This window comes from Equus caballus, chromosome 3 (assembly GCF_041296265.1).
Source record: "Equus caballus isolate H_3958 breed thoroughbred chromosome 3, TB-T2T, whole genome shotgun sequence".
In the NCBI taxonomy this organism is placed as follows: Eukaryota; Metazoa; Chordata; class Mammalia; order Perissodactyla; family Equidae; genus Equus; species Equus caballus.
This window is the reverse complement of record NC_091686.1, coordinates 30,799,478-30,825,785: the sequence shown is the minus strand read 5'-3', so window position 1 is coordinate 30,825,785 and position 26,308 is coordinate 30,799,478. Positions and strand designations below refer to the sequence as shown.

The window sequence follows — 26,308 nt, the reverse complement described above, 5'->3', positions numbered from 1 at the left end:
CTAACTAGAACAGAAAGGCTAAGTTACAGGGAACTCCTCCTGTCTGACTGCCTTGAGCTGGGACATTGGTCTTTCCTTCCTTCAGACTTGAATCAAAACATTGGCTCTTCTTGGATCTTAAGTCTGCTGGCTTTTGGACTGGAACTACACCATTGGCTCTCCTGGGTCTCTAGCTTGCTGACTGCAGATCTTGGTACTTCTCAGCCTCCACAATTGTGCGAGCCAATTCCTTATTTTACATATATACATACCCCATTGGTTCTGTTTCTCTGGAGTTCCCTGACTAATACAAACATCCATAAAAGAAAGTCCAAAATTATCATCCTACTTTCATCGCTCCCTAGACTAGTCAAGCTAACTGCAGTCCTGGCTCCACTTTTCCTACGGCTAATGATAAAAGCCACCGTGAGTTTAAAGTCACGTCTTCCATCTTGGATAACAATTTTCACTAAGATGCTCTATTTTAGACTGATGTATTCACTTGGTATAAGGGAAGATATGGAAGGAAGTTGGGAGATTCTGGTAAGTTGCCTGCCTGCTAAGTTCCACGTCCTTATCTGTAAACGAGAATTCCTTTATCTATTTTTAGGGGTAATGCAAGGCTGAAATGAGGAGATGTGTGTGAAACTCGTAGCTCCATATCCCGCATAATATAGTTACAGCAATCTGGGCACTTACTAGTAAGGAGGAGAGTGAGGCAGAGCCCACCTGGAGAGCCAAAACATAGCTCCTGACAGTTCTGGTTAGACCCACGGGCAGGAAACTTGTCTGTCATTTTTCGTTTGGACTCTTTATGTCCACCTTCAGGATCCTGGATGGGACAATTTCCTACCAAGGACCTGGACAAAGTGCTGGTCTTCATCAGAAGGGGTGAACCTCCAAAACAAATGAAACTCCAAAATTCTTGGGTTAGTGATATGTAACATTTTAATTCATTCAGCAAAGTTTTTATTTTTTGAGTGTTAGCTTTGTGAAAGAGGCGAGCTAAATCTGGGGAGTCGGGGCAGGGGAGGGAGGTTGCGAATGTGGAGAGAGTGAGTTGAGAAGTATGAATCGTGTGGTCCCTATGCTTAAGTTGGTTACAAGCACCCCTCCCTCCACTGCTGGTCCTGACATTCCCAAGGCCGGAAGTCTACCTGATGCTTTGCAACCCTCTCTGATGCTCATCGTCTTGCTCTCAGACCATCTTACACTCAACTTGAGACTCTAACCGCTCCTCTGTGGAGGGCAGCATGCCGGCTCCAGTACCTCATAATGATCCAGCAGTTCAGTACCTAAGGGCTGCCTTTCCAAAGTATCTGCTGTCTCCTGTGTGCCAGGCTCACAGAACATCCTATTTGTAACAGATTCCCTGGTGCTGCGTCATAGAGATTGACGTGACCATTAGCATCTTGAAGTCCCCGAGAACCTGAGCAATAAAGAAACCACTTTGACTGTTTTTCTTTCATTTATTGAACCAAGAAATCCTTTCAGTGATGCCCTCTCCCCCAACTGATTCTCAAACTCATAATAAAATCTTGGAAAATGCTGGTTTTTCCTGCATTTTAACCTTTGAAAAATTACGTAGATCTCTTAACCTTGGGTACTCTGTGGGAACCAGTCACTGGCTAATTACAAATCTATTCCCAGTCCCCTCCTCCCTAGCCCACCATGCATGCACGTACACACACATATAAATCCTGGTTTATACATGGTTTCTCTTGCAGCTGGGGTAACCACACACCACGGTTCTGCTCAGGGGGTTGTTAATGAAAGACCAGTGAGGGCTTGTAGTAAAGACTGTGTTCCTAACGAAATGCATAGATATTGTCCCCTTTTCCCTTGAACATAGACACAGCTGTGATGTTCAGAGCTGTGACAAGTCTTGTGGCCACAAGAGAAAGGCCAATGACTCACAGAGATACTGAGTGTCAGATCACTAAAGCACAAGCAGCAGCGACCCACCTCTCAGCTTTCTGGAAACAGGAGAAAAATCAACCTGAGATGTTTAAGCCACTTTAATTGCTATTTTGTTACCTGCAGCGGAAAGCATTCCTGATTGATACTTTAATAGATGAATTTAATCTCTAGATCCCTGGTTACAGCTTTTCTAACCCTGGAAATTTTTCTCCCGACGGTGCTTGTCGTTTTTTTTAATGTAGCTTGACCTTATCCTTTAAGCTGCAATTAGGACCAAGCACAGCCGGACCGGCTCATGTTATAAGGAAAAATCCCCATGGACAGGCACGACTTCAAGCAGCTTCTTAGCCTGCAAACTCTCAGCTGGAACCACACTGTAGTTCCTGTTGCTTGCCTGTTGCATCTCCCATAAGCAATAAAATAAACATTTCCTATTTAGATGCATAGCCTTGGCTGGCGAACAGCACTGAACGCTTACCTCAGAGACTACTGAGTAAGGGCAAGTACGTTTATTGAGGAGGACAAGGAGGCATACTAGGAAGTAATTAACCCACACCGAGACAGAGGAGGTGCACTCTCCTTGGTTTTGAGGTCAGGTAGACCCAGACTCACACAGTTTCTCCTCCGATTGTCTGTGCCAACCTCTCTGAGCTTATGTTTTCTCATCGGAAACACGGAGATAATAATACTCAGCATCATTGGGAGGAAGAAATGGGACAATGAACTTGAAAGTGCCCATCCCGATGTCTCTCACCGATGAGGTAAGCCGTGATGGTTTGCTGAAAGAGCAGAGATGTCTGCTTGATGTGACACTTAATTGCCTAGGGCATATTAGCTGGAGGATGGCCAAACGTCTTTCACTTACATACCTTGCTGAAATATGTCAGGAAAGACCATAAGATGATTGTTTTCAAAAGTTCTCTTTCATTAAAGCTCATAGACCCAATGGTCACACTGCCATGATAGCAATGTACTCAGGTTGACAAAGTAAAGGTCTCAGATGACTTTAAGAATACACGGGTACTGGTGGAAATTTATGAGGTGGTATCTAACTTGAATCATTGGTAAGTTTCCAAAAACTTGATATTTTAGTGGAAACTGGATCTATTTTCAAAAAGCATTTTTTAGATACCTGGTAGGCAAACTCCTTAGAAAACACTTATTAGTATTTCTTTTACTTAATCAATTGGAATCTTTATTGATGGGGAGTCCTTAGGTTGAGGGAAACACAAAAGCAGATGACAAATAGATGTGCTATGAAAGAAACAAACAAACCCAAATTTGGAAGGGTCCATCTCTTCAGAGGCCACCGTATTTGGGGCCCTGCTGCCAGGAACTTGCATATATTATCTCATTTAACTCTATAACAAAACTGCAAGGTGAGTAGAGCACAGATACACTGTATGTAAGGGGCACTTCTCACATATCTCAAATAATTCGGAATCTGCCTAATTCAAGGCTAATCTTGACAAAGAATGGTGCCTATGCAGCTTTACAAGCTAAAATGGCATCGACTGACAAGAGCAGATTTATTTTAAAAATAAATTGTCTTTGGTGATAAAAAGGAATGAAATATTAATACATTCTACATACAACACAGATGAACCTTGAAAACATTATGCTGTGTGGAGGAAGCCAGTCAAAACACCATGTTTTGTGTGATTTCATTTATATGACATGCCCAGAATAGGCATATCTATAGTGGCAGAGTGTAGATTTGTGGTTGCCTAGGGCTGGGGAGTTTGGGGGAAATGAGAAATGACTTCTAATGGGTACAGGGTTTCCTTTGGGATGACAGAAATGATCTAAAATTGATTGTGGTGATGATTGCACAATTCTGTCAATATACTAACAACCATTGAACTGCACACTTGAAATGGGTGAAACAGAGAATTGTATGGTATGTGAATTATATTTCATTAAAGTTGATGTATATATAGAGAGAGAGAGAAGAGAGAGAGAGAGAGAGAGAACCCTGCCAGCCACTTTGAAATCTCGTAATTCTTGATAAATGCTTAAAATCTGGGAGATCACATTGCTTATAAATTTGTGTACAAATGAGATTTTATTAATATTTTCATATTGCAATATTGCATCATTTCAAATTTGCCTGATTCAAACTCATACAAAATGCTGCCCCAGTTGATTATCACAAATGAGGAAATAGAGGCTCAAATTAACCCAGCTGATAAGAGAAGGAGCCAGGATAGGAATTCAGCTTTGCTGGTCTGCAGAGCTCTTCCTGCCCCTGCAAGATGCTGGGTGATGGCACTATGACCCTCTTGAATCTATTATCATTGGGGAAAAAAGTGGTCAGTTGCTGCTAACATTTATGGTGCATACAGTATTTTGTCAGGCATGGTGCTTGAAGTTTGATATTCATTTTCTCATTGAACCCTCACAGCTACCTTTTGGGGGCATTATCATTATCCTCATTTTGCATAGGAGTTACCCAAAGCTCAGAGAGGTAATCAACATGTTCAACATCTTCCAATCAGTATGGAGATGTAACTGAAAACCAGGTCTTTTAGACACAGGAGCCAGTGGTTTCAACTCTTGCGCTGTGCACCTGTCAGCATGTATCGATCTCCATGATGAACTCACAGGTACCTCCTTACGATGCATTGCCAGCCAACTCACCGGCAAGAAAAAAATTAATATTCTGTGAAAAGCTTCTAGAGCCCTCTTAACATTCTCTGTACATTTTCCCTCCCTCACTAGTCCTTGGGATGTGGACATGAGGCCAGCACATTGACGTAAATGGCAGCCACACGATGACATCCATTATTGGAGTATTTTCAGATAATCAGTCCTGGACTATGATCTGAATTACAGTGATAGGAGGGAATCAAAACCACTATGCTAAGAAAGTTTCCATCATAAGGCATTGAGAATGTTTTTAATCTAATAAAAAATATCTAATGACAAAGAGACCTCAGAATGCTTTCTGGAGAGAACTCTAAGATAATGGAGGAGACAAAGACCATTTTTGTTCCAATAAAAGCTCAATTTTCTGATTACCATACAAAAACTGGTGGCATGAAATGCATTCAGAGGAGTAAGTGGGTTTGAATGTCTTGGGCAGCATAGCATAGCAGTTCAAAAGCATGGCTTGGAGTCAAATTGTCTGGCCTATAATTCTTACCGGTTAAGTGACACTAGATACCTCAGTTGTTATTAGATTTGCCTACAAATCCAGAGAACCCAATGTAACAGTGAGTTAAATAAGACAGAAGTTCATTATTGTCTTACTTAAAATAATTCTGGAGCGTGGCAGTCCAGGGCTAGCATGACATTCCACAGGCAATAGAATCCAGTCTCTTTCTATCTTTTGCACCACCTTCCTAGGACATGGTTTCCACGCTCAAAGCCACCTTACAAAGCATGGTGGCTGCTTGAGTTCTAGCCATCATATCCTCATTCCAGGTAGCGATAAGAAATAGGTGGTAGGAGGAGAACAAAAGGGCATTCTTTCCAGCCGACTTGGCTCCCAAGTCATCCCAGAGGTCAAACACAACACCTGCAATAGTTCACTGGCTGGTACTTCATTACATGGTCGCATCTAGCTTCAAGGGAGGCAGGGCAATACAGTTTGCATGTGGACACATTGTCACTACAGTATGTTGGGGTCTGTTATTAAAGGAGAGCAGAATGGATAATGAGGAAGAGGTCTCTGCCATCCTGGACAAGTTATTTCCTAACTTCTTTAAGTTTCAGTGTCCTCATTGGAAACATGGAGATAACCATAGCATCTATCCCCTAGGATTCCTGTGGTGAGTCAATGAGATGATACACAGGAATCCCTTAGCATAGGGTTCAGCCCAGCTCCCGCTGACAAAGGCTCACTGTTAACATTAGGTACATGCCAAATGACCATCCTCGGAGGAGTAGGTTCTTGCCATCACTCTTCCCAGAGCTCACCAAAAAGAGGTACCCACCAATGCCTACACTTTGGAGCATCTCTCCTCCAGACTTTAGGTTTGGGCCTCCTAAACAAAATTCTTCATTGTCTCCATCTAGGGCAGGGTTTCTTGGCCTTGGCATTATTGACATTTTGAGCCAATAATCTTCTGTTGTTGGGGCTGTCCTGTACATTGTAATCTATGGCCTCTACCCACTAGATGCCAGCTGCACCCTGCTCTCTTCCAGCGTGGCAGCCAAGTGTCTCCAGAGGCCAAAACATCCACAGCTGACCTACTGCTCCACAGTGTCTGAATTCATGTAACACATCTCTCTGCCAGCAGCAGCATGGGTTCCTTGGGTTATCTCGGTTTTAGTTCCATGGGTCAACATTTCAAGTTAAACCATGTCAACGTACTTTCCAAAACTAGTGGAAATACACCCAGCCATTTTTGAATCATGAATCACACACCCCCCGAACTTGACTGACTCAATTTCACATATTGAGGTTACTAGTCAAGTCATCACCTCTAACCCTGGCTTGTGACTTTGGTGTGAGCCAATGAGTGTAGAGCCTCCTCAGCAAGGGAAAGAGTGAAACTGCAGAAGTGAGAAGACAAGCCGAGGAGCAGATGATAAGCAGCTCATAGAGCCTGGTTTTGACAGCCAAAGGAACAGGCCTGTGAGGTGCTCCATCCTTCCGAAAGGAGACCTTGCCTAAGGATACGGAGGCCAGCTACAGAAACATGAGCCCTGCCCCGCCCTTCCCACAAAGACGGTGTCCATGTTCGCAATCCCATATTAACCACGAGCACAGCAGATAAAAACTACAAAACACCAAACCAAAGTAGAAAACCAGAGCCAGTAGAAAACATGGAAAATTCCCCTCAACAAACTTTTCAGAAATCTTTTGAAAAGAGCCAGTCTTCTGAATAATAAAATAGCTTTGGGTACTATGCTTGGTTTAAAAAAAAATGCAGCCATAATTAAAGCGAGAAAGTTGTCAGTCTATTAAAATTTTTTCTTTGATACTGGAAAACTCAATTCATGACCTATATTTTATAAAACATATACTTGAAAGAGATTTTATATGCCCTTTTCCCATTGAACGTAAAATATTGAATCTTCTCTTCCATTTACTTAAGAAGGGAGGTGGTTCTGTACATAAATTACTCAGGGCCTCCTTTAGTACACTGTGCATGTGTTAAGGCTGAAGGGTTTCAAAGGTATTTGTATAGACAGATGGAAGCAGCTGCTCAGCTGAGACGCGCCCTCAGAAGGGATGGCATTCTTAGTGCAACGGGGCTGCAGTAAAAGCTGGTTTATCCAGCTCTCTGCTGATTATAAATCTTTTCTAACTGACGTTTGTAGAGTGTCTTGATTGATGCCCTGGCATGACTTATGAATCCCTGGGAAGAGTTTCCCTGGAGCATCTCCCAAACTACCACTAGGGGGAGAATCTGGCTCTATCTGAGGAGGCCACTGCCAGTAACTGTGGCTGCACCGAGTTACCTGACGAGCTAGGCTGTAATAAAGTGACTAAAGGAGATTGGTGGTGTTCTTTCTCCCTCCTTCTTCCTCTCTCTCATCTACACTCACTATACTATATGTGCATACCTACACACATAGACACACACACACAAATATATATACATACGCACACATGCATATAAGGAAAGGCTTTCTAGACCAGGGTTGGGGTTGCTCTTACAATTTTCATGGGTGAAGTGGTTAAAGGACAGTGGATATTGCGGATGAGGAGGAAACGAAAGGGCACGGAGGTTAGTCTGAGTTTGAATCCCAGCTTTATCACCCACCAGCTCTGTGATTTTGGGGAAGTAACCTAACCTCCCTGAGCTTCTGTCTCCTCAACTGTAAGGATTTCATTAAAAGATAGGTATAGAACCTAGCCCAGCGTCCAGTTCTAGGAGAATTATACTGCTGGTTATTACAGCTTCACTCCCCGGGGGGCAGGCACCGTCTCCTTCCCTCCATCCCAGTGAGACCTCCCAGTGGGCTCCTGCCTTTCTCCTGTGCAGCAGTAACAAGGCCCAGGATGCTTTCGTTGTCTGCCTTCCTCATTAGTCTGCACGCTCTGTTTCACGCATCCCCTTGACCTCATCCTTACTGAGCAGCAGCATATCTGGTACATAACAGGCACTCCAGAGATATTTGTTGTAGGAATGAATAAATTGCCCATAAAGACGACATTTATTTAAAAATCAAATAAAAAGAGAATTTTATAATGATTCATACTTTCTGCCATTTGGGGCCATTTGCTCTTTGAATGGAATTTATTGAGTGGTTACTATGTGCATGGGACTCTGCTAAACGCTAAGAATTGAGGAGAAGAGAACACAGTCTGGTCCCTTGGGCTTACGCTTATGCTTAGAAAGAAAAGTGAAGGTAAAATCCTGTTCATACTTGAGGAAAATTTATAAACCTATTAATGTTTACGGTATTACCATAATTCCATACAGATGGCATTGGTTACAGTGATCCAGTACCATAAAGTGAGTCAATATTTAGTATTCCCCCATTCATCATGGGCTCGACACAAAAATCTTATGTGACCTCTTCTCTCCACCTCCACGGTCACCACCCCAACCAAGGCCACAGTCCTCTCGTGCCTGGAATGCTGAAATGGCCCTATTCCATTCTCCACTGAGTAGCACAAGTCAGCTTTTAACAGTAAAATCAGGTTTTCTCACTCTCTTGGTTAAACCGCCCAAAGGCTTCCTACTAAATTTAAAACGTGATCAAAACTTATGGAGTTCTAAACCGAGAGTCTGCAAACTTTTTCTGTAAAGGACCAGGTTAAATATGTATATATTTAAAATTACATATATACATAAAATATACGTATTTTTAGGTATTATATATTTTTGGCTTTGTGTGACATGTAGTCTCTGTCCCCATGACCCAAGTCTGCCAGCGTCACACGAAAACAGCTATAGTCAATGAGTAAATGAATGGACATGGCTGGGCTCCAATAAAACTTTATTGACTTTAATAAAAAAAAAAACAGACAGTGGGACAGATCTGGCCCATGGTCCATAGTTTGCTGACTTCTGTTCAAAATGATCTCGTGCTGGCCTGTCTCCTTGAACCCACTGGCATTCTTCTTACTGACATTCTCTCACCATGCCAGCATCACCTCTGTCCTTCCATCTTATCATTCCTGCCTCAGACCTTTGCACTTTCTGATCCCGCTGCCTGGAATGTCTTTGCTTCATTCCTTTACGTGGTGGGCTCCTTCATTCTCACTGGTCTCAGCCTAGGTACCTCCTCAGAGAGGCCTTCCTTGACTTTATTGTCATTCGATGACGTCGCCTTGTTCTATTTCATTCGAAGGACTTCAATGATCCTGTTTATTCATTTCATTGTTAATTATCGTTCTCCCCCCAGTAGAATGCAAATGCCTTAAGAGTAGTCCTACACGGTCTTGGCCACTGCTGTATCTCTAGCACCTGGAACATTATCTGGCTCATAGAAGCCAGCCAAGAAGTACTTGTCGAATGATTTTGCTGAATGAAATGGTCTTCAGGAATTAATTGGAAATAGGGTTGCCTTGAAACTATAACTGTCTAATGCCATTGTGGATCTGCCATTCTGTTTTACTCATCTGGAGCACTAAAACTCCCTGGACTATTCACACTGGATCCTTAGGTAGCAGGGATGGATTTCAATGGCATTTGGTATCGCCATGCTTGGTACCATAACAATTCAAGGACCTTATCATGTTTATTTTGCAGCTGCTCAACTGTCATCTGATTTCTATTTTGACAGGAAACTCCCACAAGTTTTATTCTTTCAAAAGTTTGTGGAATGATCGCTAGGTTTCTGAAGCTACTGATGCTTCTTTACCATCCCTTGACTTTAAACTATTATTTTAATAATTTTTTAAAAAGTCAAGAATTATTTTATTTTTAAATATTTGATGTCACAAATCCTTCTCTCTCCCAAAGGTACAGTGATGGAGGGATGGCTTGAATCTAAAATATATCCAACAAATTAGTGGGGCAGGCTGCTAAGCTCTTATTTTTATGAGGAAGTACGCTCCATGAGACAGGACCCACACCTCTGCAGTTCTCCAGGTTATCCTCAGTGCCTAGCATGCGAAGGTCTGACATGAATGAGTATGAGGCTGGATGACTGGCAGAGGAGAGAGGGACACATAAGGCTGGGCAGGCACAGAGACTTCATGGTGAGAGAGAAGACAATGTGGTGTCTGTCTCTTGAATTAGTCTCCAACCCCATGGACTTGTATAGGAATTCAGGTGGAGAGAGGGCTATGGAGAAACATGAGAGGAGCTGTTTTCAAAGTTACCCACATTAAAGATGAGACACGTAGTTTTAATGGTTGGGTATTCTTTTCATAGAATAAAGGGGTCCAGGCATTCTCTCCTGTCTCACCAACCCCCTATGGTATCTCGAAGGCCCCAGTGGACCAGCTTCAATGGGTCCTAATATATGCAGTGGTGTTCATCAGAGAGGGCCTGGGGTATAAAGGAGGGAGAAACTTAGTGGCTGTGACAAAGTTGTTGACTGGCTTGGTTTGAAGCCCCTGTGAGACACCACCTGGGGACCCCCAGGCACGGTTAGGAGAAACTTGGCAGAGATTCAGTTGCTTGAGTAGCTGGCAAAGTTCAGATAACTCAACAGTTTTGATGTGTTTTATTTCTGGAATTTTCCCTTTGGGAAGATGTCTCTGATTGGATTATGAAACTCTTTCATAAATTTCGTTTTATGGTCAACTGCACGGCAGTGATTTGTGCCATAATTCAAGAGCTGCCTAACCCAATCTGAATGACACTGAAGCATGTTAATGACATCTGTTCCTGGGTGACACCCCTTAGCTAGGGCTCCAGTGATGCCTCCAGGAGAGAGAACGGGATCAACAATTTCAGTCCTCTGCCTCGAGCGCAGAAGCCAGGGGAGGATTCCAGAACAAGGCAGTTCACAGTCTACAGATACAGTTAGTGAAATGACCACAAAACCTTAGATATAAACAAAAATGTCCACCAGTACGTTCATATGTGAAAAGAAAGACTATTGTTTTATCTTCCTGCATGAGCTGAGACAAGATACAATATATAATCCTCTGATTAGAAGCATCATCCTAATATATATCAAAATGTAATAATCACGTCCACTATTCCGTCCATCCCACTTGTATGTATTCATTGTAAAGAAATCGTTATGCAAATAGGAAGAGATGTGTTCTTCCCTATAGAAGTGATTAGAAGTAGAGACAAGTAGAAACAACTTAAAGCAATAGTGGACTAGCTAACTAGATGACAGTAGATCCAGACACTAGCTGTTTAAAACAATAATGTAGCTTGATATTTATCGGTTTACAAAAATGTTCGCAGGACCCTGCAGAGTGAAGAGCGTGCTACAGCAAAGCTTGTAGAGCTCCATTTCCGTAAAATTGTGTGTGTGCATCCTGTGTGTAGAGATGCCAGGGAGAGCCCTGGAGCTGTGCTTACCGAGATGGCAACCGTAGTTTTCTCTGGATGGTGAGATCTGAGGATGATTGCACTTTTTAACTTAAAAAAAAGCTGAAAGAAAGCTGAATTGCTTTCTTTTTTAAAAGAAATATATCTATTTAAGAAAACAAGCAAGCAAACAAACAAACAAACAAAATAGCCACATGCCCAATATTCCAGAAGCCCATGGGATTGGCTGGGATGGTTGACAATAGAAGAAGCCACAACGTCAAAGTCCAAAAATAGCAGCGAAGGAGCACTGGACAGTTGGTGGACTGAAAAGCCACATTGTAGTTACTGCAACAAGTAAACAGGTGACCAGAAAAGGGACTTTGCCACCAGGTCATACCAACGAACTGAGGATTTATACTGACCTACGTTTCAAATACCAACTATCAAATATCAAAACCATCTTTATTTAGTCCAAGCTGTTTTGGAAAATAGCAACTGCCCAGCAAAGCTGAGCTCTCAGGACAGCCTTTGTCTCAAAGGCCACCTGATGGCTGTTTGTCGTCACGTCTAGCATGGTAGGACTTGTTTAAAAATTAAAGTAATCGAGTCTGGAAGGACAGAAACTCAGGTGAATCCCAGGGGAAAAGTAAAAGACAGAAACCCCTACTCTTCCCACATCACGTCTTCAGGGAGGCCAGATTCCAACCGTCCCGGATAAGCATCCTGAATGGCTACATCGTAGCACTCAGCACATTTCAAGGCTTATTGATTTGTTGTCAGTCTACCTGCTTGGCTCTGCATACCAGAAGGGAACGAGCAGCATCTGGCAGGTCCACAGCTGTACCCTCAGAGCTTAGAATAGTGCTGGCACAGAGTAGATGCTCAATAAAAATATTGGATGGAAAAAAATAAAGAGAGCAAGAGAGGGCAAGAATCCTTGGCCTCTCAGAAGTTAGAAGATGAGGCTCTAGCTGCTAATCTTTGCTTCTCTTCGACTGCTCAAGAAAAAGTATCAGCACACAGCTGATACACAGATGGAGATCTCTTATGAGTCAGAACATGTACCTCTAGGTCCTGACCCCTATTTAAAGAGAAAGGCCAACGTCACATTCATCTTTCTCAGTCATGCAGTTTGGAGACCAAGATATTCCCATTACTTCCCTCCCCTGACATCTCTCAAAGCTGCCCCACCTGTCCAGGTGGTGGGTGCCATTCTCCCAGCTGCCCCTGCTGACATTCAGGGTGGCCAAAAGCATGGAGGGAAGAGCAGAGCTGAGGCCAGCCAGTCCGCCAGCTCTTGTATCTTGTTGGAAGGCTGCCCCTGAGCTGCTGGAACCCAAAGTGCCAGAGAATTAAAGTCCCTCTGGGGACAGCTCTTAACTAATGCCTGGTGAGCATAGGGGGATAAATATCCTAGCTCCCTGACCCCTGGGCTGGGGTAACACTAATGTATGTGTTTTATGCCATTCCCTAGACACCTCTTCTTCCTACCCTGGAAGGGACCAAGCTCACAACTGCATACTCTAGTTGCGGGCTGAATGTGATCCCTGGAGCTGCCGGGTTCCCTCTCCTGTAGCACTCCTCACCTGGTTTCCTGCACCTCTTAGGCGAACCACATGCCCACCATCCTCATCTCAGGGTCTGCTTCTGGAGGAAGCCTGCACCCCGTGGTTCATGGTTAGTCCTTTGCAAAGTTGCCCAGAGGACTACTGGCGGTAAAACACTGGGGAGTTGGTGCCAGCAGGCACTGTGGGGTCCTGGCATGTGTACCCTCCAGGAACTTCAAGGTCCCAGCCCTCTGTCCCCTCCTTATGAGGTCTTTGCATGCCTTGGGCATTCAGAAAACACCAGACACATGCAGAGATCTGACTGGCCCCAAGGAGCAGCCGGGGCCTGGGCTTGGGTCCCATAAATCAATGCCTTGTGACTGCACAAAAGGAACGGTTCATAATCTGCGATGTTCAAAGACCATTATTTTCTGTTGATCTTCCTTCATCCAGTAATGATTCCCCAAAACAATACCCTGGAGTTCAGTGCCAAGCAGCTGGAAATGGTCTTCTGTCTGCACACACAGATAAATATGGGTGACCTTCCTCCATGATGGATTGGTGCTGAAGGCACCGGGTACACTGGAACGTGAAAATGATGCTCGGTTTGTTGGGAGATGAATGTTCCTTCACACAAACCGCACGTCTCTTCGCCTTACCTTCCCTAAAGGGCACGCTGCCAGAATAGTAAGAACAATCGCAGCATTAACAATACAGTCATGTGTCACTTAACGACAGGGACACATTCTGAGAAGTGTGTCGTTAGGCGATTTCATTGTCGTGTGAACGTCACAGAGTGTACTGAAGGGGAACAAAATTTGCCTCCCCAAGATGTGTCTCTTTAACATGAGGATTATTTTAAGCTGATTGTTATTATTTTTCTTTTTGGTGAGGAAGATCGGCCCTGAGCTAACATCTGTGCCAATCTTCCTCCCTTTCGCATGCAGGCCACCGCCACAGCATGGCTTGATGAGCAGTGTGTGTCTGCTCCGAGGATCCGAACCTGCGAACCATGGGCCACCAATGCAGATCACACAAACTCAACCACGACACCACCAGCCGGCCCTAGGCTGATTATTTTTAAGAAACAAAAGACTCCAAGTTTTTCTTGTTACCTCCCCCTTAACTGCCTAAAAGAATTCAGATAAACAAGCCTGTCTCAGGAAGCAAGCTGTAGGCTTAGCGACACATGCACTAGGTGGTGGACAGGGAGGCACCTAGAGAAGCCTGCTTGTCGGGCTCCCCTCTGTGTTCCTCTGTTTCTGTGGCCAAACTCTGGTTTTCCAGATGCTTGCTCCTTTTCTCGGACCTGTGAGCTGCCTTCTTCCTTCTGAAGTCCCTGACTCTCCCCACCCCCAACATCTTTTGTCTTTAGCTGAGGACGGTATTTAAGGCGAGGGCTTTGGCCATCTTGGTGAGTTCCTTGAGTTTCCTGGGGGTCTTCCTTGTATACAAGTTATTAAACTTTTGTTTGATTGTCTCCTGTTAATTTGTCTCAAGTCAATTTAATTCTTAGACCAGCAAGAAGAACCTAGAAGAGGAGAGGAAAATGTCTTCCTCCCCTACAGTACTTACACAAACCTGGATGGTCTAGCCTATTATACATCTAGGATATAGGGTAGTAATCTCATGGGACCACTGCCACATATGCGGTCCATCATTGACCGAAATGTTGCCACGTGGCGCATGACTGCACATGGTCATTTCTTGAACATTTATTATGTTCCAAGTGCTGAGTGAAGCACATTGTCTCATTTCATCCTTGCATATTGCTCTCTAGGGTAGGTACTATCCTACACCCACCTCATCTACAGACCAAGCGACTGAGGCTTCTAGAAAGTTCAATAACTTGCCCAACCTCTCACCTTGTTAAGGAGCTGAGCAGAGCATCAAACTCAGCTCTAGGCCACAATGTTGTGCACAGGACCAGCTACACAATCTGCAGGGCTTAGTGCAAAATGAAAATGCAGGGCCCCTTGTTCAATGATTATTAAGAATTTTAATCTGGTGACAGCAGAGCATTAAACCAAGCATGGGGCCCTTCTGAGCATGGGGATCTATGAGGCTGTATAGGTCATACCCCACAAGGCTGGCACTGGTTTTGTGGAATCATAAGAAAGAGACATGAGAGGAGACAAGGACCCCAAAGTTTAATTCTGTTTAATGCTAGAGAGTGAGCAACCACTCACGTTAAATGAAAAGTGATTCAATGAGCCCGGCTATTTGGCCAGAAGAGCTGGTCAGTTCCTGTCAGGAGCTAAATCAGTTCATCTGATAGAACTGTATAAACCCTCCCCCGAGTTGGGCCTGCAAAGAATCCGGTGAAGAATGTGAGGGGACGTGGCTGACTCCAGCATGGTACATGGGAAGGAGGCTGGGCCTTCAAGCCTGAAATGTGGACACTGATTCTGGCTCACCCACCAGCTGTGTGACCTTGGGCACGTTCTCAGACCTCTTTGAGGTTCAGTTTTCTCATCTGTATGATGGGGAGAGGGGTACCCACCTCTGAGAGTAGGAAGAGGCATGGTGGAGGAAATGAGACAGTGTCTGTAAAGGACTCAGCACACAGTAAGTATTTTCACCAGGCAGCGTGTGGGGCAGTTGAAAGAGCACATGATTTGAAGGTAGACGATACAGCTTGAGTCCTGAACACCGTCCCCCATCTATTATTTGCGTGAACTAGGCAGAGTCACTGAACTCTTTCCAGGGTCAGCATCACCCTCTGTGAAATGGATCCGGTACAATGTCTACAACACGTAGGATTCTATGAGGCGCCAATGAACAGGGTGTTATGGAAACAGGAGAGATGATCACGTTTATAGCCAGTCAGGGTTTGTTGTTATAACTTACAAACGGTTTGGGGTGGGGAGGGGATTGGAAAAGGGCTGCCATCCCCTTTCTCAGATCCCTACTGTTCTCAGGGATGCTTCGGACGCCTCTGCTTGAGCTCTCTTACAGGGTGCTAAGTGATCTATGAGATTTTTCCTCTAAAAGTTTTTCACAACATTTCCACATTCTTGACCCCAATTTGACTAACTCCATTTCAATTCCTACTTTAGAGTTAAACCCAGAGGGGACTGAAAAAGAAAACAATGATTCGGGCCAAATTCTGCATAGCTGGAAGAAACTGCTCCATACAGACATCCCATTCTTTATGGGTTTTCATAGAATAATACCAACCATAATAGAAGTTTGAGGTGTTTTATGTTTTGCTGGAGATGCATAACCCGCCCCCCCCCCCCCACAACCAAACTGCTTTATGCTTTAAGAAATTCAATGTGCATAAAGGATTCCATTTTTCTTTGCAAATATGACACGTATATAAGGCAATAAAATTTGAAATTCTTTCTGAAACTTTAAGGAAGGGCACAGTGGGAAGAAAACTGGACATCGTCTAATCATATACACACATAATATACAAAGACGCATGCACATGCTCAGGGTCGCCTTGAATGCAACTGTTGTCATTTACATTTAGAACACTTTTCTGGCGCATCTTGGATTCTAATCACTCGTGCACAGGGCCTGGGTACCACAGATGGAAAGTGGGAATCATTTTCTGCTCTGCTCAAACCCCAGCCTCTTTAATAGCTTTCCCCGTCAGTTCTCCTAACTTGTTCTGCACATCAGCTCGTTTAATAAAATGTCTGTAAACAGCAAACCCAAATTCCAGGGTCCCTCTCACCAGATGTCATCTCTCCATCAAAAGCAGCCTATGAGCAGTGCCACGGGGAAGGGCCACCCCAGAGCGATCTGACCCACCTTCCCCTGCCTGCTCTCCATCTCTCCAGGCCTGTTATTACTCCTCTGTCTGCACCCACTCCCCTAAATGCCCTCTCCTTTTTACAGAATGCATTCAAATCCCAGAAGGGAGAGGGTGACTCCTGGCCCCGGGGATCTGAAGAAGTGCATAGAGACCCAGCTCCTTGAAGCTGAAGGGAGGTGTTAGGCACCTTGAACACAATTATTCACCTGGCAGTCTAAGCAGGTTACCATGACGACGCTCCCAGAGCCTCATGTATCTACATGTTATTGAGATATCCCATCAATTTGGCGAAAGGGAGAAAAAAAACCCAGTCAAAGCAGTTCTCGGGCTTTCATCTCCTGTCTGGCCTGCTAAATGACTTTTTTACTTACTTGTTTTGGCGTAATCTGGACATGGCAATGGTGATACTCTTAATATGGCACTTATTCACTCAAATGCATTTTAAAGCTTAAAATCGAAGTCCAGCCTTATAATAGGGATTTTTCTACTTTGTTCTTCACTTTCTTAAGAATTGTACTCAAGAGTGACTCCTCCTGCTGGTCACAGAATGCTTAAATTCATATCTATTGGGCCAAAAAAGGGAGCTCTAAATTCTAAAACCGTCTCTGACAGAAAGTTTAAATGTGCGAAAAAGATAACAGGAGCTCTGCTGTACTGTGGGTGATTTCCATAACAGTAGGTACGTGTATTTCCAGAGAGAGAAAGAAAATGTCTTGCCTTCGGCCCTTTGACTGAAGACAAAAGCTTTCTCCATGCACATCTTCTAAGGAAGGGAAAAAAAGGCCTATTCGTTTTTCCAAAATGGTTCTTATTAAAAGACAATTATGAAAAGAAATAACTGAGGAGGTTGCAGTGGGGACCTTCGTTTTCTTCAGAGCCCTGCTGTACCACCAAGTTCAGCCTTGGGCCCTCCTAAGGCTGAGCTAAGATATTTACATGCTGTCGGACAGTAGCTGTGCATTAGAGACTCAGATGTCAGTCATCCTTGAAGGATAACCTTCAGAGACAAGGGAAGATATTTCACTGCTGGCAACACCCCCACTGTATTCTGAGTTGCAGCTTCCCAGCTCTTGCTTCTATCCAGGGAAATAATATGTCAGTGTTAATGCACACCATCAAGAAGTCGGAGCAGAAATAAAACAGTCTCCAGAATCCCCAAAGATCACAGTATGCCACTTCCAAAGCCATGATGCTGAAGGTAAGCCAACTTAACATACCTGTAGGCGATCCTTCCATGACATGGCCAATGTAGGGGCCTTCCCGAAAGATGGGTCTGTTGTCATTCTGATCAATCACGATGACTTCCAGAGGGACTGGCCCCTCGAGAGTTTTGCCATTGACATCGGTGGTCTCCACAAATAGCTATTGGAACAAAGGCATGGGGGGAGAAAGGCATTAATTCATTAGGAAAATTGAAGTCAGGCTCTCTGGAGAAAGTAGGTTATATCAGCAATTTTATGAGCCCTTGGCAATATTCAAACTTTGGTCTCAATGGATAGTCACTGGGACTAGAATAGAAACTAAACATCACAGAATAAAAGACAACGATCAGTTCACGTTAAGTCCCCCTTGGGAAATTTACAATTAATTCATCAAATCTGCAAAGGAAATCAAAAAAAAAAAAAACAAAACAGAAAACACTTACAATCAGCCATAGCTGAGAAAATGTGCTTACATTGTTTCTGTTTTTCCAACATCATTATGCTTGAAAGGAATGTTATGCTAATAAAGATAATCGACTAAGCAGTTATGAACGTAGTACATTAAGAAATAACTGAAAGTGTTTATGGTAATTTTTAGGAGAAATTCAGGTCAATAAGTATTTATAGAGAGCCTTTCTGAGGCAAGGAAGGCATTTGCAGGGGTCCTGAATAAGACCTCAGGATTCCTGCCCGCCAGATCCTTAAAATCTAGGGGGAATTTCACAATTCCACGAAACACTTCCATACGGAACTAACTTCAGATCTCAAGAATGAAGAAAACAGCATAAAAAAAGCCCCTCAACTTTACTGTTTATCTTGCAAACAAGGAATTATGTCATGGCGTTTCCAGTGAATCACAGTGACTTTATGCGCTCATTTTCTGTGCCTAATTCAGCCTTGATTTAATTCGGCAGCAACAGTAACACTTCTCCTCGGGTCTCAGTCCCTGCATTGGGAGTAGTTGAGTATTTCAGTCAGAGAAGGGCCTTTGCAGCTGGAATCCCAGCACAGCTGTTCGCTAGCTACGTGACCTTAAGCAACACACTTAATCTCTCAGTTTTCTTATCTGTAAAATGGGGTTAATAAAAACACCCATTATTAGAAATAATAACCAACATTATCCAGTGCTTACGTAGGCTCTCTACTCTGTTAACTCACTTGATCCTCACTGTAACCCTGCGGACCATTTGTGGGGAGGGAATGGAAGCAGAGGTTAAGTGGTGGAGTCTGGATTCGACCCCATGACGTCAATTGCTAGAGTTTACATTTCTATCCGCCATACACAACGTTTCTGAAGCACTTAATCTAATACCTGTCACATAATATATCTCAAGAGTATGAAATGCTGCTATTGTTATTGATATTAACACTATGGTCAAAACTAGCCCAAATTAGGAAAATAAAAGAGAAATACTTTGTCGCAAATCAGCACAGTCGTACCCTACCTGATGGTATTGTAAACTGGTACCATCCTTTTGGAAAGTAGCACGACAAAATTCAGCGAAAGCTATGAGGGACTCTCACGCTGTCTCATGTGAACATCGCTCCTGGTTCTGTTTGAGACAGGTTGCGCTGCACATATGAAAGTATTCATTGCAGTGTTGTTTCTAATAATGAAATAACACTGGCATCCACTAAATGTCCAGTGGAATAAATGTTTTTGTAGCAATATGCTAGAATCCAGGCACTAGATAACATAGTCATTAAATCTTGTCGATCTACTTAGAATATTGTGTGAAAATACACAAAATAGCATGCGCATCATATATGTATAACGTAAACATATGGACAGAATTTGAAGATAGTAAGCAAATATAAAACCAGGAATGCTTGGATAGAGGAATATTTTTCTTATTTTTTCTTTAACATTACTTTATCCTTTCACCAGCAAATTCACACACACACACACTTCGATTTCTGGGGCAGATAAAATAATGCATGGGAACCTTAATTAAGAAGAAATTAAATGGGAAGAGCCTTTTAACATCTGCACACAAAGGAGATCTTACAGAGAATGAACTTTTATACATTTATGCTGCTTTTTAAAGCTCCCAAGAGAATACTGCTAAACAAAGGAAATCAAAATAAAGCTTAGGGGAAATTCCATGTAATAATGAAGCTCTGGCCTTTTGTCTTCCTAAAATAGCCAAGAACTTGACTTTATTTAAACCAAAAAGACCTATGTCTAAAGATAACAAATATCTTGGGTCTGAATCCTAAGCTTTCACATTCTACAAGACTTGACCAGTATCATAAGCCACACGTAGGACAGAGGAACAGAATTCACATTTGCCGAATACCAATGTGTTGGACCTGGGAGGGGCAGACTCCAAATCCATCTCAACATAATGCGAAAGACAGACAGACACTAAAAAGATACAACTGATTAGGATAAATGGAAAATGTTGAGCTGAATCTCATACAGCCAACTATAAAAGCAGACAAAGTGATAGCATTTTATGTTACAGTACTACCCAGAGTTTGACTCCTGGATTTTTTAATGGAAATCAAAATCATTAGAAGTCAAGACCTTTGGCACAGCATTAAAAACAGAAAAGTTCTCTTAAGGGGCATTTATTAATTTCAAAGTTAATTTAACAAAAAACTCATTGAAGACTGACGACACATCAGTCCCTACAGTGAGCGTGGGCTATCCAGCAGTTAACAAAAAAGACATTCTGGCATGAAGAGACAGATGATTAGCAAGGTAAAATACATGAATAAGATCCTTTCAGTTAGAGATAAGGGATATGAAGGGACAAAAGAGGTTGATATATTCAAGCTGCACTGTCCAATATGACAGTCAGTACCACATATGGCTATTTAAATTTAAATTAAAGATAAAATTAAAAAGTCCAATTCTTCAATTGCACTAGCCACATTCAAGAGCTCAATAGCCACATGTAGCTAGTGGCTACCATATTGAACAATGCAGATGCAGACTATTTCTATCATTGGAGCGTTCTATTGGACAGAGCGGGGCCACAGTGTGATTGAGAGAAAGAGCGTATGGGCATTGGTTGGGGGGAAGCACCTATTTTGGATAAATAGTTGGAAAGGCCTTATTGCTGAGGGAACATTTCAGCTGAGACTTGAATGACAAGAAAGCAGGAGGAGCTGGTGATACAAAAATGCATGGAAGAAGAGTTCTAGACAGTAGAAACAGCAAACGCATAGGTCTCAAGCTCTGCATTCTATTTGGGATGGTATTGGCACAAGAGGAAGTCAAATAATTGGGGCTCCACTCAATTCCAGTGGAGCAGACTGAGGTTTATCCTGCTATAACATTCTTTGCATAAAACAGTTTGGGCAGAGTGAGAAGAGAAGGCTTTTTCTCTGTGAGTTGCTGAGTAGACCAAGATGAGGAAAGGAAAAGTATATCAGGTTTTTTCTTTACAAAGGAAAATATGGTAGACTGAATAAAATATATAATAGGAAATGCTAGTGTTTTATTAAGTGGCCCATATATTTTTCAAAAGGCATATTAATAAAGTGAATGAAAATTAAGCACAGCGTTATTCTCTCCCATTGAGATGGAACACCCCTGGAAGGAGTAAGTCATTAAGTTTTATAATTAGAGGGCCTAAGGGTCATCCAGGGAACTAGCTGGAAATGTAGGGTCTTTAGGGATCTATGTTTAACCAGCACTTCGAGAGATTCTGGTGTTAGTGGTTCTCTGCCCACACTCTGCAAAGCTTGGCCCGTCATGGAGGGGAGATAGAGAGACCATCCGTTTTACACTCCCATGGCACTGTACCTTTCCTTTATAACACTTTCCATAATATGTACTCATTTATTTGTGTGACAATTCAATTAATGTCTGCTTCTCTGTCTGGCCCCATGAAGACAGAGGTGTGATGGATGTTTCTGCCCATTAGGGAATCCCCAAGGCCAAGACCCGATGCTTTGCACAAAACCGGCATCTGACAATGTGGATTGCATACGGTCCTCTGCTGAAGAGGCAATACCTCTTTAAGAGATTGGATCTAAGGTTTCCACCTCAGCTTTGGCCATGTGTCCTTTCTCTCCATCCCCGGCACATGAGGGCTGATAGTCGGTCCTGACTCCCGTTGACTCTTTGTGCAGTCTTAATTCGTGAATAAGAACCACAGTGGTGAACAATACCTAAGCATGTTAAATTGATTACCTGCCTTTTAAAAGAAGGAAACTAACATTTATTTGATGTCCAATACATGCCTGAGCTTTTTATGCATTGTCTCCTTTGGCTCAAAACAACTTTTTTGAAATTCCTATTGCAACAAAACTCAAGAGAAATTTAAGTACCTGCTCTATGATCAAAAGCTGGTTTGTGACTCAGCTGGATCTAAATTTAGGTCTGAATCCAAAATTCATGCCTTCCCCAACTATGCTCATATTTGCTAAATGCTCTTTCATGGACTTCCTTTACATTTTTATTTTATTCTCTTTACTAACTGTGTTATCTACTTAATAGTTTTGCTTTATATTGATAGCTGTTTCAATGTTGCCTCATTCAAGTCAAAGTTATCCATGAATTTAGGGGTATGATGAGCTTATTCCAGATCTTTCCTAATACACATGAAAATACATATTAAAACACATGATGAGCCTCTGTGTATAATGTAACACTACCACAAATGACAGGTTGGGGAATATTGCAGTATCAGCTTAGTTACAACATGTTCCCTTCTGGGATGTCACAGACTTCCTAAAAGAAAAGAAAAAAGTTGTCCTTCTTATAAACTTAGCTCTTAAATGACCACAGGGAATAGTATGGGGAGGGGCACGGGGGATGCAGTTCACACCTAATGTGTTTAAAGGAAAAATACTTTCTCCAAGGGTGGAGACATGAAGGTACTGCAGGACCGTGAGCTAATTGCCCCACTTCAGGGGGCAGTGGAAGATGGGCACCAGGTTACACGTGCTGATCTCTGAGTCTTGTGTGTAGGAAGCGAGGGAGCTTGACCTCTGAAGTGGGGAGGGGATGGTGAAAAACCATGGGAGCCAGAGCGGGAGCAAAATTGCCAGAATAGCTTTAGCTGAAGCGTGAATGTGGGGTCTCCACATCCACCCTCTGGCACCCCAGCACCTAGGTTCCTCTATTCTCCTTCCATATCTTGGGGATATCTCTACTACAGCTGTGAGCTATCAAGTCACATGGTACTGACTCTTCACACCAATTAATGCACCATAACAAGGAGAGGGGCTGTACATAATGCATAGACAAGAGTCCCTTCTTAAAAAACAGGAAGATAATGAACCAAATTACCAAGCACGTACAAGCACGCTGGCCTTCAGCATCACAGCAGACTATTAACATCTTACCCTTCATCTGGCTCACCCTCTCATCTCTGTTTATGAAAGACACAGTTTAGACAGACAAAATTTGATGCTGTGATCTGACCCAAAGGGATGAACCGATGAAAACCAAAATGTTCTACGAGGTTTTTTGGGTGAAGGCCAAAATGAAGAAACTGGCTCTTAAAAGCCAATATTTCTTATAATATGAGATGACCCAAGCAACAGATGTCAAACCTGGATCAATGGAATAAGAAACAAAGCACGACATACATGCTTTGTTGTCTATGAACTCGTGAGTCATTTTGAGGGAAAACAATTTAGAAAACACTTCAGTGACCTTTTTGAACTCTGATGATTCTGCTTTGGGTCAAATATTCAAATGAAGTAAAACACACACACACACAGTGAATGGCTTATTGAGAGGATGTAGTTCATCATCTGGTTATCAGTGGATTGTGTGTGTGCACACGTGCTTTTCAGCTATATGTTTTTGGATCACATGAAATGGGGAGAACCTATGAGCCATGACTCTAACATGGACTCAGTTCTCTTTTGGACACAGATAAGATGAATCCCACCTGACTGAGAATGTTCCCTCCAAGTTACCTCTTTGTAGCTCTAAAACGTTTTGCAACATAGACGCTGCCATTTACACCATCTCCGAAATACCTCTTATAGGGACTTCTGCTTGGCCCAGTTTATAAGTCACAAATGAAGATGGGTCTCATTCCTTTCACTCCAAATATCATCTTTTGTAATAAAGAATAGTTAAAATGCTGGAAATATAGGATGATAACTGGAAGTTCACTGCACGCAAGTAGAGATCGACATAAGTCTAACAAATATTGGACATCTCAAATGAAACACGACTGTGAATTCAGACATAGAGACTCACACAAAACCTTGAAGTATATATGAAAAATAAGATGCCAGTGTTTGCCTCCAAAGCAAAGATAAAGGAAAGATGCAACTGAATGATTGTGAAGGTGCTATGACCACAACGCTCCATGCTGGTGGAATCTCAACTTGATACAATCTTCAAGAACTTCAAGGATGTTTACAGCTTAAAAAAAAATCTGTAAAGATTCCATGGAAATAAAGAAGCCCACAGAAATTTTTGAGTAAGTATGCTCTTGTGAATTTATTTATAACAGATAATCTCTAAAGGCTCAGAGTGGTTGGAAGATTTTTTAAAACTTTACTTTCCACTGTGGATGTAATGTTTGTTGTGATAAGAAGGAAAAAGAAAATGATAAAACTAATCCTAACTTATTTGATTAATGTGAAACTTAAATTGCCGTTACTTTTTGTGCCTGAGTTCTTACATATTGAATTCATACAGTATCATATTCACTTATTATAGGCTCCTTTGATAGAGACTTGTGTATTCTACATGTAGATGAGAACACGCTCGTGGCCCAATTAGATCATAAACAACTCTAAGGCAGCCACACTATTTTCTAGGTATTCCTTCTACACCTAATTAAGTGCCTTAAATAAAGAAAGCACTGATAGCTATTTTTACTGAGTTTCGCTTTGCAATTCTCACATCCCCCCCACCTCCCAGCATCTCACAAAGATCGAACAAGGCTTGTCCGTCAAAGACACCCTCATTGCTTACTGAAATTATACTAGACTTGGAATGAGAAGGTCTGCCTTCAAATTTCGGCTCTGCTACCTATAGAGTGGCTATGGTAGGCAGTGTAATGGCCTTCCCAAGGATTTTTATGTCCTAATACCTGGAACCTGTGGAATGTTAGAGTACGTGGCAAAGGGGAATTAAGGTTGCAAATGAAATTAAGGTTACTGATCTGCTGACCTTAAATAGAGAGATTAGCCTGGATTATCTGGAAGAGTTCAATGTAATCACAAGGATGCTTGGGAAGGGGGAAGAAGAGACGGTCTGAGTGATGCAGTGTGAGAAGGGATTTGACCAGCCATTGCTGGCTTTGAAGATGGAGGAAGAGGCCACGAGCCAAGGAATGCAGGCAGCCACTAGACTCTAGAAAAGGCAATGATCCTGCTCTATAGCCTCTAGAAGACAAGGCAAGCCGGCTGGCACATTGATTTCAGCCCAGTGAGATACACGTTGGACTCTAAACCAATAGAAGAGCAACATAACAAATTTGTGTTGTTTTGAGTCAATGTGGGAATTTGCTACAGCAGCACCTGGAAATTAATACCGTGGCCACGGAATTTTTAGAACGAAAGTAGGTACTGTTAACAATTAAGCCAAAACAACAAGTACAAACCAAAATTGTCCTAGGTAAACCGGGCCACACGGTGATGCTATCTTATTAGATAACTTCGGTTTCCAGGTCTCAGTTTGCACATGTAAATGTGCAAATGATGTTTAGAATAACACTCTCAGGGTTTTTTGTTAAAGAAATAAAAATATAAATGAGCATGTGTAGCACAATTCCAGGCACATAGAAATTCTAAACAACGGTTTCTGAGTTCAGAGGAGGGTTTGGCGCCTCGGCATTCATTCATTCCCAATAGACCTTTATTCAGACTCTTGCAAAGGCAAATGCAGTTCTCTCGATTCAATTCCTATTTGTCAGCCATTAACCCTTTGAAATTGCTTTTCTATTCCAGCAATCCAGATTTCTCTTTGACACCAATCACTTGCACTTCCAGTTATTTTTCTCAGCTTTATTCATTTATCGAAGTTGAATCTCATTATGGACCAACTCCTGGAGAGTCCCCAGGGAAACGATATTTTGAGCCTTTTGTAACATTCCTCCACCTTCGTTTACACAGCTCTGTGTAATCTCCCCCTTGACAGACTGAATGTGGTGTGTACGGCTCCCTCTAAGAAGGATCAAAGGGGTGATCAAAGTTTCCTACCTGTTAGATTATTAATTAAAGATCTTGATACTATTATCAAATGGTCTTTGAAAAGCTTGCTCTGCTTAGAGATATAGTATTTCCTTTGTCAATTTGAAATTCTGCTTCTAAAGTATTTTTTCATGAAACATAAGAAAAACATTTTTTTCTTACGTATTCATGCTCACAACCACGCTGGACCTTGAGGGCATTTTTCTATTTAACTTCTGAGGTAACTTTACTTATGTGGAAGAAATCAATGCAGATATTCAAAACAATTTTATTTAAGCAGCTTGGCTAAAGTCTCAGTGAATATCCTTACCCCAAGAGGGGACACAGGCTAAAAATTTTAATTGGTTCAAGTATAATTTATATAAATCATGGATGTTGGAATTATGCCAGATCCATTAAGGATATGTGCAAGGTTTAAGGGGATTATTG

At 42.4% G+C, this 26,308-nt stretch overlaps 1 protein-coding gene across 1 annotated transcript in view; it reads right to left on the bottom strand.

Annotated features, from left to right (window-relative positions):
- CDH13 (cadherin 13) overlaps window positions 1-26,308 on the bottom strand; it is a 993,386-nt gene that overhangs the window by 347,983 nt on the left and 619,095 nt on the right. The window contains 1 exon segment of the mRNA NM_001109812.1: window positions 17,774-17,918. Within this exon segment, the coding sequence (NP_001103282.1) occupies window positions 17,774-17,918 (145 nt within the window).